This window comes from Typopeltis vanoorti, chromosome 19 (assembly GCF_054136105.1).
Source record: "Typopeltis vanoorti isolate ZY-2024b chromosome 19, IOZ_Tvanoo_1.0, whole genome shotgun sequence".
In the NCBI taxonomy this organism is placed as follows: domain Eukaryota; kingdom Metazoa; phylum Arthropoda; class Arachnida; order Uropygi; family Thelyphonidae; genus Typopeltis; species Typopeltis vanoorti.
In genome coordinates, this window is record NC_143567.1 from 63,597,397 (window position 1) to 63,613,154 (window position 15,758).

The window sequence follows — 15,758 nt, forward strand, 5'->3', positions numbered from 1 at the left end:
GATGTGGTTCACTCACCACACCCAACTACTGATAAGTCCTGGCCAAGAATGCATAGGTACAATGCTAAGAATTTCACTTGTATAAACTATCCTTGGGATCCCTATGAATTTGTTATAGTGAGTTGGCTATGGAAGGTTTTTTTTTTTTAATCGATCTTATAGGTACTGGAAATGTCATATTTTGCAGGGATGAGTTCTCAGGATGAAAAAAAAAAAAAAATCTGTCTGGCCAGTCTGGCTGTAATAGGAGATATTTTAGCAACAAGGAATTTGCTGTACTCCAGATGTATATATTATGAGAGGAAATTTATAATTGAAGGAAGAATAACAGATCTTTGTTTATGGGCTTGTAGGTCTCTAGAAATCTTTTTGTAGAAAGGCATCTCAGATTCTTTCAGTGCTGTCTCTCTGATATAGGAAGTTGCAATTCTCTTGATAATGAATGGATGATAATATTAATAGGAGAGTAATTATCAAGGATCTGCTGTATTTTGAATGGAAATTAACCAAGCACATCATGCCATTTTTAATACACTTGCCCTCATAACCTTAGTTTCTTCAGTCATAATATCTAGGAAGAGCAGATCAGATGTGACCATGAGTGACATTGTCAATTCTAAATGTCTTGGCAATTCTAAATTTTTATAATGAATTGTGCGAAAATTCATGTAAGAATGTATCTATTAGTAACTGTAGGTTCTCATATCTAGACAAGCTAAGAAAATGTCTCCATTTTACAAGTGTGTCAAGCAATGGGATCACTCTGTTATTATCCTTTGTTAACATACGAGGGTAGTCTGAAAAGTTCTCGGCCTAAAACGAATTTATAATTTCATAATTATTTTTATTTTTCAACATAATCTCACTTAAGACTAATACATTTATTCCAGCGATGCTCCAGTGCCATTATCCCATCCCTGTAGTGGTTCTCAGTAAGATCTGCAAAATATCTCTCTACAGCTGCAATTACGTCTTAATTCGAAGAAAAATGCTGGCCGGCGAGGAAGAGTTTTAGTTTTGGGAAGAGACAGAAGTCAGAGGGAGCCAAATCTGGGGAATAGGGTGGATGTGCCAACAATTCATAGTGCAGATCCCTTAATTTTCCCATTGCCAAAACACCTTCGTGGGAAGGTGCATTGTCCTGATGAAAGATGATTTTTTCCTTCTGCAAACCAGGTCTTTTCTCACAAATTTTTTCATTTAGTCTGGTTAAAAGATCAAAATAATATTCCCCAGTTATTGTTTTACCTTTTTCAAGATAATTAATAAACAAAATGCAGCATCCCAAAACACCGATGCCATGACCTTTCTTGCTGATGGAACTTACTTTACCTTCTTTGGCACTGCAAAACTGGCTTCTGTCCACTGTTTTGACTGCTGTTTGGATTCTGGTGTGTAATGGTGAATCCAAGTCTCATCCATAGTAATAAATCGATGCACAAAATCAGTTTTATTCTTGTTAAAATGCTCCGAGCGCTGTTCAGAGAATTTCATGGGAGTGTTGTTTTTGATCTGCTGTGAGTAAGCACAGCACCCATCTTACACAAAGCCTTTTTATTTGCAATTTTTCATGCAAAATATATCCTACATGTTCTTTTGAAATCCCTATAGTCTCAGCAATTTCATGCACTTTAACTCGCCAGTCATCCAATACCATGTTGTGCACTTGATCAATGATTTCTGGTGTTGTTACACTTTTTGGACATCCTTTATGTGGATCATCTTCAAGACTGGTACAGTCATGTTTAAACTTGGCAGCCCATTTCTTAATTGTCGAAAACGAAGGAGAAGAGTGTCCATAAACTTTTATCAATTTCAAATGAATTTCTTTTGGTGTTAAACCTTCTTTTACAAAGAATTTTATACTCAATTCTATCCATTTCAAGGGATACAGACAACACTTTTGCTTCAGACAGCTGTATAAAACAAACTACTAGATAAAATGACTTGCAATTTCACATGGATGCTTATGTCAGATGTGCCAACTTAGAAAAAAAATCTTGCTGATAGTGTTGCCATCAATGGTCAAGGCTGAGAACTTTTCAGACCACCCTCGTAAATTTTATCCTAAGAAAAGGTTCATCATCGTCATCATTAAATTCCTGCCATGTATCCTCAAGGGGTGTACAGGATATGATAGTACTACATGAAAAATTTACATCATTACTAACTTCCTATCTACAATTTTCCTCCAAATCAATCTGTTACTTGTCACGACTCCAGTATTACCAGATCTTATATTTCTATTGTCTAAGGCATTTTGTACCGTATCAATCCACCTATATCTTGGTCTTCCTCTGGGTTGTTTTCCTGCCAACTTCGCAGAGAACACTTGTTTTGCTAAGAGGGTGCTTAAGGGTCAAAGCTGTATAACTGAGATGAGACCTCCACATAGCCGTTAAAGGAGTGCGGAGAACCGACCAGGGCTTCTGACCTAATGTCTAGTCCTCACCTTCTCGTGGTGCACCCTGTTGGGTATCTACCTGGATACTGAACGAACTAGGATGGGCTTGCAATTTGGGATTTAGCCAACCAGATTGTATTCCTATTGGTTAAACCACAATACAAAATGATTGGGCAACATGACAAAATAAGAAAAGGTTGTTAATTGTAATTCAAAATATATCTAATTCCTTATTTGAATGTGGCTAAAAGACAATATATTATCACATAATGAAACCAAAGTGCCAAGAGTTGGGGGGGGGTGCATGGAATGATGGTAAAGAGGTATTCCATGAAGTAAATAGATACAGAGACACAGAGAAAAGTTTTTTGCCTAGTGCCATCTGCAATCAAAACTTCTGATGTCTAAGAGAGATGCTGGCAATTGTCATGCCATGCTTTTTCATTTTGTTTCCATATTATGTTGAAAGCATCAATCACGTTTGTTTCTGAAATGATATGATATTGGTTTGCTATTTCAATGTAATTTTCGCAGCAAGCAATGCAATGCTCTCTCTGCTCAGGAGTCAAAGAATGTCATATGAACTGTGAACAAATCATTCTTTTCTCCTATATTATCAGCCTGTGAAATTTTCCAGCAAAAATTCTTAGGCTGATTCCTTCCCAGTGTTTCTGTGTAATCATCCAGTTGGTTATTGATAATCACTGTTGATGAACTGACAAACTTTCTCACATTTTCATTACTTCAGACTAAGAGAGAGAGAGAGAGAGAGAGAGAGAGGTCTTCCTGGTTGTGAAGCATCTTCTGTTGAATCTCTGTCATCTTGAAATAATGTAAACCATTCAAAAAAACTCATGCATATAATAGGCAGTACTGTAGTACCTATACATCTTTTTATTGTTATTAAATATTTCTGAGATGTTTTAGCCAGTTTAAAATTTTAGTGAGACCTCAGGGCTGAGGACATTGCATGCAGAGTATTATATTAATGAAAATTTGCTGTGAGTAGTCAGTGAAGCTAGAGACTTAGTTATAGTGGGCAAAGAATAAAAGTTGAGGGCCACATTGCTAATTAAGGGATTTCCTTCAAGTAGATGGGGAAGATGGATCCACATCCCTCCAGGGATGTGGACATAAGAAACAGATGGAAAATAACCTTTGAGGGACTTTTGAATGAGGAAAATGCAAGGACTCACAGAGGAGATGGGCAGCCCTCTGAGGGGATGGTTCAGAACATCAGTAGAATGGAAGTGACGAAGGCCATGAAGAGGATGAGGAATGGAAAATCGGTGGACCCCGACAGAATTCCAGTGGAGGCATGGAAAGCACTGGGGGAAGAGGGAATTGACCTGCTGTGGGACCTGTTCATGAAAGTTTGCCAACAGGAAAATATACCCGAGGAATGGAGGGAGAGTACCCTTGTTCCCATCTACAAGGGTAAAGGGGATGCACAAGACTGTAAAAATTACAGAGGAATAAAGTTGATGTCCCACACAATGAAGATCCTAGAAAGGGTTCTTGATGGTAGATTGAGGAAGGAGGTGGAGATTGCAAAGGAACAATTTGGCTTCATGCCTGGTAGATCAACAACAGATGCTATCTTTGGATTACGACAGATGATGGAAAAATATCGAGAGAAACAAAGGGAGCTACATCTGGTATTTATTGATCTGGAGAAAGCATATGATAGAGTGCCAAGGCAAGAAGTCTGGAGGTGTCTGAGGGAGAAGAAGGTGCCGGAGAAATATGTCAGGTTGGTGTGGGAAATGTACAGAAATGTGAAGACAAGTGTTCGGACCTGTTTGGGACAGACAGAAAGTTTTCAAGTAACAGTTAGCTTGCATCAAGGGTCAGCATTAAGTCCATTTCTGTTTAATATTGTGATGGAGATGGTAACAGAGGAGGTGAGAGAAGATGCGCCTTGGACAATGTTGTATGCAGATGACATCTTGCTGTGTGTAGATTCAAGAGAAGAAGCGGGAACTAAACTACTAAACTAGAAAGATGGAGAAAAGTACTGGAAGAGAGAGGTATGAGACTGAGCAGAAGTAAGACAGAGTATATGTGTTGCGCAGTGGGCAGCGGCGGCCAGGAGACAGATCTGGAGCTGGAAGGAAATGTCATCAGGAAGGTGAGAGACTTTAGATACTTAGGTTCAACAGTGGAAGAAGATGGAGGAGCTGAGAAGGAAGTGGGATGCAGGATACAAGCGGGTTGGAGGAACTGGAGGGAGATGGCTGGAGTGTTATGCGATAAGAGGGTGCCGATCAATCTGAAAGGCAAAATTTATAGGACAGTAGTGAGGCCAGCTATGACATATGCTATAGAAACTGTGGCCCTGAAGAAAAATAACATCAGCAGGATGGAAGTAGCAGAGATGAGAATGCTCAGGTGGATGTGCGGTGTGACCAGAAAGGATCGTGTGAGAAATGACTGTGTTATTTCTTATATATACGAATACGTAATAGTTACGAACTTAGGAGCGAAAATACAGGAGGCAAGGTTGAGATGGTTTGGTCATATGATGAGGAGGGAGGACGAATATGTGGGAAGAAGGGTCATGCAGATGGATGTGCAAGGAAGGTGGAAGCATGGGCAGCCAAAGAAGAGATGGAGGGAGCTGGTAGAAGAGGACTTGAAGATGAAGAACTTGGATGTGGTGACAGCCCAAGACAGGAAGGTGTGGAGGAGACTCATTACAAACAGTGACCCCACTTAAGTGAGAGAAGCTGCAGAAGAAGAAGATGGTTGTAAAGCTTCAAGAACTGCTAAGCAAAATGATGGGATATGGACTTCTGCATATGAGGACAGAAAGAAATGTAATCTTCAAAATTTGAAAATAGCTGGAGGGGAGGAGATGTGATATGATAGAAACATACAAGTTAGTAAGGGACTTGTACAGTGTGGTAGAAGTGGGAATTTACAGCTTATAGCAAGGGGGGTAGAACTTGTCAACTGGAAACTGACTAGGAATGTAGTTGTGATTGCTTCTCTTTATTTCTATTGTGCCATTCTTATCTTTTTGTCTTTTCAGACAACTTCAATGCATCAGTATGCTTGTTTTCAGGCTCCTTCATTTTTTTACCCTTCCACTTAGTAATATATATTTGAGTCTACAGGTTACATTAAAGATGTTCAACTTTTTCAATTCAAAACTTTAGCACACATTTTCCTTTTCAAAGAGATATTCCTTTTTTTCCTGCTCAATAATAGGTAGTAAATATTTCATATTTCAAATCCTCCATATTTTGTCTTCGTTTAACGTGAAGACATTGCTAAGAACAGTAAAATAATCCATGAAGCTTTTCTTGTTTTGTGTCTTTCCTTGAAGTGAATTTCTGCACTATTTATGTTGAAACAGTGTTAGTAATAATTAATCCATGTGCTGAAAATTGTTGTTGTTCATTTCTTCAAATTTTCCCAAAACATTTCTGTATATGTTTGAGATTCACTTCTTATTCTGCTGTTTATGACTCCATCCCTCTAAAGATTCCTCTTTCCTTTATTTCTACTCTACTAAAATGTTCCACAGAACAGTCTAGTAGGGCACAAATAAATATTTATCCAATTTCCCATTCTGAAGTTCCTCTTATTAGTCTTCTTGAAATGTACTTTGAATTCAAGAAGTTTAGTTGGATGTTACATGCTGAAGACTATTTCCTTCATTCAATGATTCTTAGCGCCTTAAAACTGTCTTATACTTGTTGCTTAGAAGGAACCTAGTCTCAGTAACACCAATTTTGTCATGTTAATTCCAAGTTCTCTGGTACCTCTACTTCTTTTTTTTTTTTTCATTGATGCTTTTCATGTTGGAGATGGCTGTCTTCATGTTTTGTTGAGTTTTTTTTCTATAGCTGACTTTTTGCTGTTCTTTTGGGTTTGTCCTGACAAAAACACTTTCTGAAAACTAAGGAATAGTTTGTCATAATGGATAGATTTTTGTAGTAAATTTCCTTTAGAACAGCATTGTGCCAATTGGGGGATGGGGAAAGAAACTCTATCTGGTCAGGATTTTTCAGTAGTTGATTATAATGCTGATAATGCTGTTTGCTATAGTTGACTGTATAACTCAATAATAGCTAGTATGATATCTGATTATGTTGTACCATCATAATGTATGTAGTTTGATAATCTTAGTTTAAAAGTTCCAAACCCTTCTCATTTATTCATTATTCAAATTGATATCTTGAAATGGAGCCCACTACAGAAAGTGAGCACCGAACATGAGATTATTAACCTACTTCACATTCTTATAGGCTATGTGTAGGGTTCCTCCCAGTTATCTGTATTATTCAGTTGGTTAATGTGAATGTTACAACTAGGAAGGTTCAAAAGACATGTGAAGGTTAATGCCGAAACAGAAATATCAGTTTACTGATTTATATTTATTTTAATGGAATAGATATTCTAAATTACCACGAAATAAAATTATAATTCATATATTTATCAAGTCCTCTTTTATTTTGTATACATATTAAGAGAACTAAACACTCCCAACATGATGTTGATTTAGATGAAAATTTTGCAAGTAGTGTAATAAATAAACTCCAGTGTTAAGAATGATATTCATGAAATAAGTTATATTATCTAATTAAATATTACCATATAAATTATTTATATATTTATCCATTATATTATTCTTTCTGTCTTATTTTGATTTTGTATACAGGTTAAGAGAAATAAACATGTCCCAACATGATGCAGAATTATATGAAAATTTTGCAGGTGGTGTTCGAAAACAAATTCAGATGTTAAGAGTGATATTAGATGGATTACAGGTTTGTTTTATTTTCTATATATATATATATATATATATATATATATACACACACACATATATACTTGCGTTTTAATTTTAACAACTTTTCGTTACAAAATTGTACACAGTTCAAACTACAGTATTGCTTCTATAGTTTTCTTAATTTTAATGACATTATTTTTTGGAATTATATTATTAGTAAACAACCATTGGAACATTCTTTTGATTGTTAATAGTGTATTTTATAATAAATTGTTGTTTTGAAAACAGTGTCCCAATATAGGGACAATAATGCCTTTAGAGAGGCCTGTGTAGCTCAGTGGAAGTGGCGCTTGCATCCTCTGTGCTTGGTCGCTTGAAGTCAGACTTAAGTTCAAGTCTAGTTGCTGACTGGAGGAACTTTTTCTAAGCTTTTTTTCGACTGATTCTGGAGTTAGTCAATCTCTGGAATGGGCAAGCGGGTTTTTCCTCCTGTAAACGCGGGTTTTTTTATCCTGTAAACTCAAGAAAATCAACCGTAGTACCCACATTATTTCAAACAGTAACATCTCTTGGTATACCTAACCCTAACAAGATATGTTACTGTTTGCCAGCCTCTTCATCGCTGGCTGCTATAATTAGTGATAAACATGGGCCAGCTATCTCTGATTGGCTGCTGGTGGAGATTGAACTGCCCACTCAGTCTCCAAAAGCTCGATAGGGTATAAAGGCCTCGCCTACTCCCTATAAGGGAATAAAAGACGTTAGCTGATTTATTTTATTTATAATGCCTTTACTGCATTCTGAATATAATAATAATTTTCCATTCTATAAATTTTGTTCAGTTTTATGGTTTAGACTTTATTGTACAAGTGATTATAGGAATTTACTTGAATATTTCAGCTGCCATACCTTGAATGTGGCACTTAATCTTTTTACAGAAATATGTGAAAAATTTTAATTGTCCAGTTAATCTCTGCTTATTGTTGTCATTACTTCACCACCTTATATCTTATAACATTTTCATTTACTCCACATATATCATCACGCAAGCTGGTGTTCATTGTCCAGTATGTGGATAAGCATATTTGAACAATTTTGTATTGCAAGAGCAGCTGCATAATTTCTCTCTATTTCTTTAACACATTAACATGTAAGCATATTACCTCTGTGTTGTCCTTAGCCTCTAAAGAACTAGAACTTCCTTTTTCATTCAAGAAGTTACTTTTCACCTGTCTATCTAATAACTTTGTGTAAATCCCAAATCTGCTCACTCTGAGAATACCATTATTCTAAGGATGGCTAAATTTGGAATTTGTACAAAAAGTCTTGATGCTATCCAAAAGTGAATGGTTTAGCTATTTATGACTCGCCGCTCCTCGCAAACTATTTCTTTCAAGTGTCTCACTGACGGTCAGTTCCTGCATTATGTCATTTCTACAAATTCTTCCATGGTTGCTGTACAGTATAAATGGTATCCATCATTCTCCAATTATTAACTCATAGTTTAATCCACCAAACCTACTATTTGCTTTCATTTTTTATTCCATCTACTTTGGTTCTCTGGAAGTGCCTTCCCCATGAAGAATTCCCCAAACCCTACAACTTTCAGCTCTTCAAAAATAAAAATTAATAAACAGAAATCAACAGATTCCTTTTATCTTGATTTATGCTTAGATTCTACAACATTGATATTAAAAAACATTCAGTGTGGGATTTGAACAGCCTGCTAGTTGGAGAGTAGATATTCTGTCCACTTGGTCAACCAATCTGGCTGAATTGTTAGTTACTGACATAATGCTCCATAATGTCAATCAAAACACAAAAAAATATAAATTAAAGATGCCAAGAAATTATATTCTTGGTTTAATCCTTTATCCAAGTATAAGCAAACAAAGCTTGCACCTGAAGCAATTTCAGGACTGGGCAACTCGTATATAGAAGCTAATGACTTCTCGTCCCTTGCCTTAGTATCTCATAATGCAAAGCACACATCCTTATGGACATGTATAATGCTGTGCATTATGGGGAAGGGTCAATACCCAGGCCGGTTTTGACCTTTATTGAGGTGAAAAAGTAAAGGGGTGCTCATCATAGGCCTAGTTAGTATAGAAGTGCAAGAGAGCCTGATAGTATTAGGAGTATTTACTAATATTCTAATTCTGTTAGTTTTAGAGTATTAGTAAAAGACAAATAGATAGTATGAGAGATAGAGAAAATGCCTCAACTCTTTTATATCATCATATAGCTAAAGGCTATCAATTTTTTTTTTTTTTTTTTGCCAATCTCATATAGATGAACAACCAAAAGACCAATTGAAACTAAAGTGCAAAGATGACTGATACCTGGGTGGTTAGCCTTATCTGAGTTAACTGCCTTGAGTTGGCCTTCTCTGCCTGGGATTGCTCTCCAGTCATTCCTGTAATTGACTATAAGACCACATTGAATTAAGAGGATCGAACTATTTAAAAAATCTCTCATAGCAAGAATAGATAGAATTTTATCTCCTCCTGGTGAATATTGCATAATGTGGGTGGTCTACACCGTTTGTATTTAGATAGAAGAATGCTTCTTTCTAGATGACTGAACAATAAAATTTCCTCAATATAGAAACTATAACAGTATTGGCGGATCCAAGCATAAGCAACCTTTCAAGACAAGGGCAGCTTGTGGTAAAGGGGGAGGGAGTTCTGATCACTTTCCTTAGTATTGTTACATCGTTGCTTTCTCCAATTTTCTACCTTTACTATCTCTATAATTGCTATTATCTATTCTACTATCGCACCTAAGAAATTTCTATCTAGGGTTATCTCCTTTGCGGATACTGGCAAAATTTATATTTTGCTGCGCTAGCCAGTATCCTATAATAGAATGGATCCTTACTCAGGGAGATAATCCTTGATCTTAAGGCATATACATATCATGAAAAACTTTGTTACAGCCGTATAGATTTCAGTTAGCAGTCATGACTTGTAATCTATCTTTATATGCTTTCTAATTCCTTCCTGCCAAGGTTCAATTTTATAAGTGGTAATTTGATCTCGTAATCAGGCATAACTCAGGCATAAGTAATAAAACATGTTAATTGGGATTTCAAGACATTTACAACTAAGATGAACCATATATTCAATGATCTCAATTTCATACTAAATAAAATTCATGCTAAGGAGATCAGTACATACTAAGTTAATTCAAGAATACTAAGTTAGCTCAAAAAAATGTTAAACAAACAAGATAAGGTAAAATGCAACACAATACTACATAAACTTAAGATTCCTTTCCACAAGCCAATGTATATTAGTTATACATTATACATTCTGGTATTACTCAATTAAATGCTTTCTGCAATATTAGTTTCACTTATCAAACTCAGTCACACACAAATATGAAATCGCTTCCAGACAATTCTTTTGTTCAACGGAAGCTAGCTATTTTAAATAAGAATTTTCACTAAAGTTCTCTAACAAATTGTCCACATCTTATAACTACACACGATTATCTTTCTTCTAATACACCTGAATTATATAATAAAATTCTCTACTTTACCGACTCCTTTCTGGATATCTTGTCGCTATCATGTGTAGGTTCTGGTTAGCTTCTGATTAAGCTATCTCTGCACCTGTGGCTACGTTGTCCTTGAACTACTGCCGGACATGAATGCGTTTCTGCCACGTCTAAGGAAACTTTCTCTGCTCCTTCTGATGGGACATTCAGCGAGGGCTCGATTCTGCAAGGGCCGGTATTTCACGATCAGCTCCACGTGTAATCGCTCGGGCATCTCCAGAAAAAGGCCTGCTGTCTGACATCACTGCACCGATGCACATCTCTCTTGAACCACCAGTCAAAACTCACAAAGCAGGAACCAGGAAGAAAAAGACTTGTAATATGGTGCGCATCGCCTTATATTCTCACTTCAGGCACCCTCTTTTTTTGCTGTGTAATTTCCACATGACCCTCCTCGTTTATGCCCTGAAGTTGATCCCTTATTCTCCCTTTGCTCTTAGGTTGCTATTTTCATGGAAAACGTGCCAACGTTACCTTCCACGTATGCCATTGTCTCCGGCCCTATGCTCAACTTGTATGTTTCACGTGCAACCTTCGGACTGCTCTTACTACTTGTCTAGTGATTTACAGCATACCAAGATAGCTTAATAAAATTAATAATATACTAATAATTCTCATATACAAATTCTCTATTTTGATTTTCGGTTTAGACAGCAAATAAATTTCAGTACACTACATATAAGGAATACATATTCTCACATATAGCAAACAAGTTTTCTTTTATTTTCTGCTGGTGTGCAGGTATTTCCTTAAGTTGTTAGATTTAGCATGTTAAATCCTCAATGAATAATTTCCTTGCAAAAGTTCTCCATTCAAGATCTAGCAGTATTTTTCCTAATGCAAAGCATATCTCCTTGCGGACATGTATGATGCTATGCACTATGGGAAGGGATCACTGCCCAGACCAGTTTCGACCTTTGTTGAGGTCTCGTCAGTGGGAGCCAGACCCAGATGTAAAATACACAGGTTGAAGTGATGCAGAAGTCATTCTTTCCCAATGTGGCAACTCGTATGGGAAAGAATGACTTCTGCATCACTTCAACCTGTGTATTTTACATCTGGGTTGGTCTCCCACTGACGAGACTAAGAATTAAATAATCCTGAGATACAGAAATAATTTACATCACCAGCTACTATAAAATGGCGGCTGTGATACCATCAAAAGTAATTTCATAATGCAGATATTAACTGCACAACCAGCATTCTTAATATTTATTTAAAAAAAAAAATACAGTGCTAGTGGGGGTGAAACCATCACTAGCATCAGTAAAATAAAATCAAAGTGAAAATCAAACAAAAGAAAATCAAAGTACTTATCAGGCTGAAAACCGAGATGTCATCATATAATAAATTTAGTTTAATCCTTTATCCAAGTGTGAGCAAACAAAGTTTGCGCCTGAAAGTATCTTCAGGACTGGGTTAAGGTGATACAACACCAGGGCAACTCGTTGCAAAGGTGGAGCAAGCTACCAACACTCCTATCTTAGTATCTCCTATAATGCAAAACACATCTCCTTGCGGATATGTCTAATGTTATGCATTAAGGGAAGGGCCACTACCCAGACCGGTTTCGACTTTTATTGAGGTCTCTTCAGTGGGAGCCAGGCCCAAGTCGAGATATCAGGCAGAAGCATTAGCAGGTCATCTCCACCTATAGGAATTGCCAATTGGTGTGCCACCCTTTTTTTAATAAATTACTCTGGATTTAGAGAAAGATGTTGAAAGTTTATTTTCCACTTGGTTAGAGTATAATAAATTTAGTTTAATCCTTTATCCAAGTGTGAGCAAACAAAGTTTGCGCCTGAAAGTATCTTCAGGACTGGGTTAAGGTGATACAACACCAGGGCAACTCGTTGCAAAGGTGGAGCAAGCTACTAAATCCAGAGTAATTTATTAAAAAAAGGGTGGCACACCAATTGGCAATTCCTATAGGTGGAGATGACCTGCTAATGCTTCTGCCTGATATCTCGACTTGGGCCTGGCTCCCACTGAAGAGACCTCAATAAAGGTCGAAACCGGTCTGGGTAGTGGCCCTTCCCTTAATGCATAACATTAGACATATCCGCAAGGAGATGTGTTTTGCATTATAGGAGATACTAAGATAGGAGTGTTGGTAGCTTGCTCCACCTTTGCAACGAGTTGCCCTGGTGTTGTATCACCTTAACCCAGTCCTGAAGATACTTTCAGGCGCAAACTTTGTTTGCTCACACTTGGATAAAGGATTAAACTAAATTTATTATACTCTAACCAAGTGGAAAATAAACTTTCAACGAGATGTCATCAGTGGGAGCCAGACATATAAGTGATACCAAGGTTGAAGTAATGCAGAAGTCATATTTCCATATACAAGTAGCCAAAAGGTGTCATACCTTATTATTAAAATACTGTGGATTAGAGATATATGTTGGAAGTTTTTCCAGTTGCTTATACTATAAATGAAAGATGCCAAGAAATTATATTCTTGGTTTAATTCTTTATCCAAGTGTAAGCAAACAAAGTTTGCACCTGAAGTAATATCAGGACTGGGCACAAAAAATAAAAAAATTTTTACATTGTCGTTGCTTATTTATTTGTATTCCATCGATCACATTTATATTAATTGCTTATATTTGTGTATTGCTAAAAATTACTTTTAGCACTGGTTTTAGTTAAAAGTAACAACTGTAGTCAGTTGGATGCAGATAATTAAGACTTCCCCACCTCTTTTTCTAGTAAAAAGCCTTAAAAATCTTAATAATTTGAGGTATGCAGATGATACCACCTTGCTAGCAGAATGCAAAGAAGATTTGGAGGAACTTATTATTAGAGTTAAAGAAGAAAGTGCTAAATATGATCTTAAACTTAACCTCAAACAGACAAAAGTTATGGCAACATGTAATCTTAATGATTTTGAAGTAGATGGGGAGAAAATGGAAGCAGTTAACAATTTTGTGCTCCTAGGATTCCGAATTGACAAAGATGGTTATTGTACTGAAGAAGTTAGAATAAGATTATTACGCAGAAAGAAAGCAATGACAAATTTAAGCAAGATCTTTAAAGATATTAGCATTGTAACAAAAATCAGAATCGTGAAAGCAATGATATTCCCTGTGGTACTGTATGGATGTGAAAGTTGGACCCTGGGAAAGAGTGAAAGAAGGAAGATAGAAGAATTTGAATTAAGGGTTTGGAGATGCTTACTAAGAATATCATGGACTGCAAAGCAAACCAATAAATCAGTGATAGACAGAATAAAGCCAGATTGCTCCCTCGAAGCTATGATCATCAAGCAAAAATTGTCATATTTCGGACATATTATGCAAGCAAATGACAGTCTGGAGAAGATGATGCTTGTTAAAGTTGATGGAAGTAGGAGAAGAGGAAGGCCAAGAGTTAGATGGGTGGATGTAGTTAAAGAAGCAACTGGAGTTTGCTTGGAAATTCTGAAAGACATGTCAAGGACAGATCTGAATGGAGAATGTATGTTCATAGAATCACCAGGAGTTGGAAACGACTCGATGGAACATAACAACAAAATGTGGTTAAGTTAACTTCGGTCTTCATTTTGCTGAAGTATATATATGTGTGTGTAATAGGTTTATTATTTTAATGGCATTTGCAGTGTGATCCTCTGTATCATACTGCATGATCCTCAGTCTTAGGACAGATGTATCAACTTAGAAAAAAAATCTTGCCGATAGTGTTGCTATCTATGATTGAGGCCGAGAACTTTTTCAGACTACTCTCATATATATATGTGTGTGTGTGTGTGTGTGTGTGTGTGTGTGTGTGTGTGTGTATATATATATATATATATATATATAATATCATTGGTGTTGCGTGCCCATTTCAGTTGGGTCTGTTGCCGTGTGGCTTATGCAACCCATGCTACAAAATTCACGTCGATTTGACCATCTGATTGTATTTTTATCAATGTATGAAAATTTTAATAGTGCATCAGTGCGCATCTTAACTGTAACCAAATTGCATAGAGTAGGGGACAGTGTGTTTGTTTTAAGTTATATTAGAAAACAATAATGAAGGAGAATGCTTTATTTAGTTGGTAATTGAATTACTCAAAGGTGTAAATATAATAGTAAATTTGGTAAAGGAGGATGAGGCTTACCTCCTTCAACTACAATCATACAATCTGCAAAAGCTCTGGCAGAAAACGGGACATTCAGTAGGTTGCGAACACTGTTTCCCATTGTAAATATGAGCAAAAAGTTATTTAAAGAAAATTATATATTAAACACTTGTCTATATAATAAACATGTCAGATCATATTTCATGCTTGCAAAACAGATGAAACAAAACAAAACAAAAAAAAAATCATGACAAATGACAACATTCAGTTGGATTGGTTGACTGACACAGCACCCAATTACAGCTACTGATTTCTAGGTGCTGCTGTCTTAGCGCTCACCTGCCTTGCCTTTTGGGTGGTTAAAAACCATAGGCAAGCTAAGAATTTGACCCGCTGCACCATCTGTACACCTGCTCAAAGGACTTAAAGGTGTCCGTATTTGTGACTGCACACTTAGGCTATTAATGTGAATGTCATGCAATGTTGACATGCCAAAAAGTGTTTTCTTCATTAGGAATCACTTGAAGCCAGAAAACAATTAGGGGAGTGTTTAACAGGAATAAATGCAAAAATATAATATCAGTGATTTTGCTATTCCATGGGTGTGCACCACATACCTAGCCTGTCCGGAATACACACTCTTGATATGTATATATATATTTTGCTTCCATACGCATGAGAGGCTCCAAGGCCTATGGCAAATAAATGCTGTGTGAAAGCTGATGTGTTGTGTGTACATTAAATTTGCATTAAATGGATATTTACTTATTTTGATAAATATTCTGCACTATGAAATATTCTTTAATCATATAAATGTGATGTTATGTAATATTAATAAAAAGGCAAAAGGAAAAGAAAGACAGTGGATAAGTCACCAAACAAGTGGTGAATTTGATGATGGAAAACTGATAGAAAGCATAACAGGAGAAAGAGCTATTTATAAACGAAGAGGAGAAAAAGAGCCAGAGGTATTTATAATTCACATT

General features: G+C 36.4%; 1 protein-coding gene across 3 annotated transcripts in view; it reads left to right on the forward strand.

Annotated features, from left to right (window-relative positions):
- c12.2 (von Willebrand factor A domain-containing protein c12.2) overlaps positions 1–15,758 on the forward strand; it is a 550,347-nt gene that overhangs the window by 482,560 nt on the left and 52,029 nt on the right. For 2 of the 3 annotated variants that reach the window (XM_090409563.1, XM_090409564.1), the window contains exons 38-39: positions 7,074–7,182; positions 15,615–15,740. In XM_090409563.1, coding sequence (XP_090265689.1) covers positions 7,074–7,182; positions 15,615–15,740 — 235 coding nt within the window. The remainder of the gene's footprint in view (positions 1–7,073; positions 7,183–15,614; positions 15,741–15,758) is intronic. The other variant, XM_090409565.1, reaches the window with a different exon arrangement.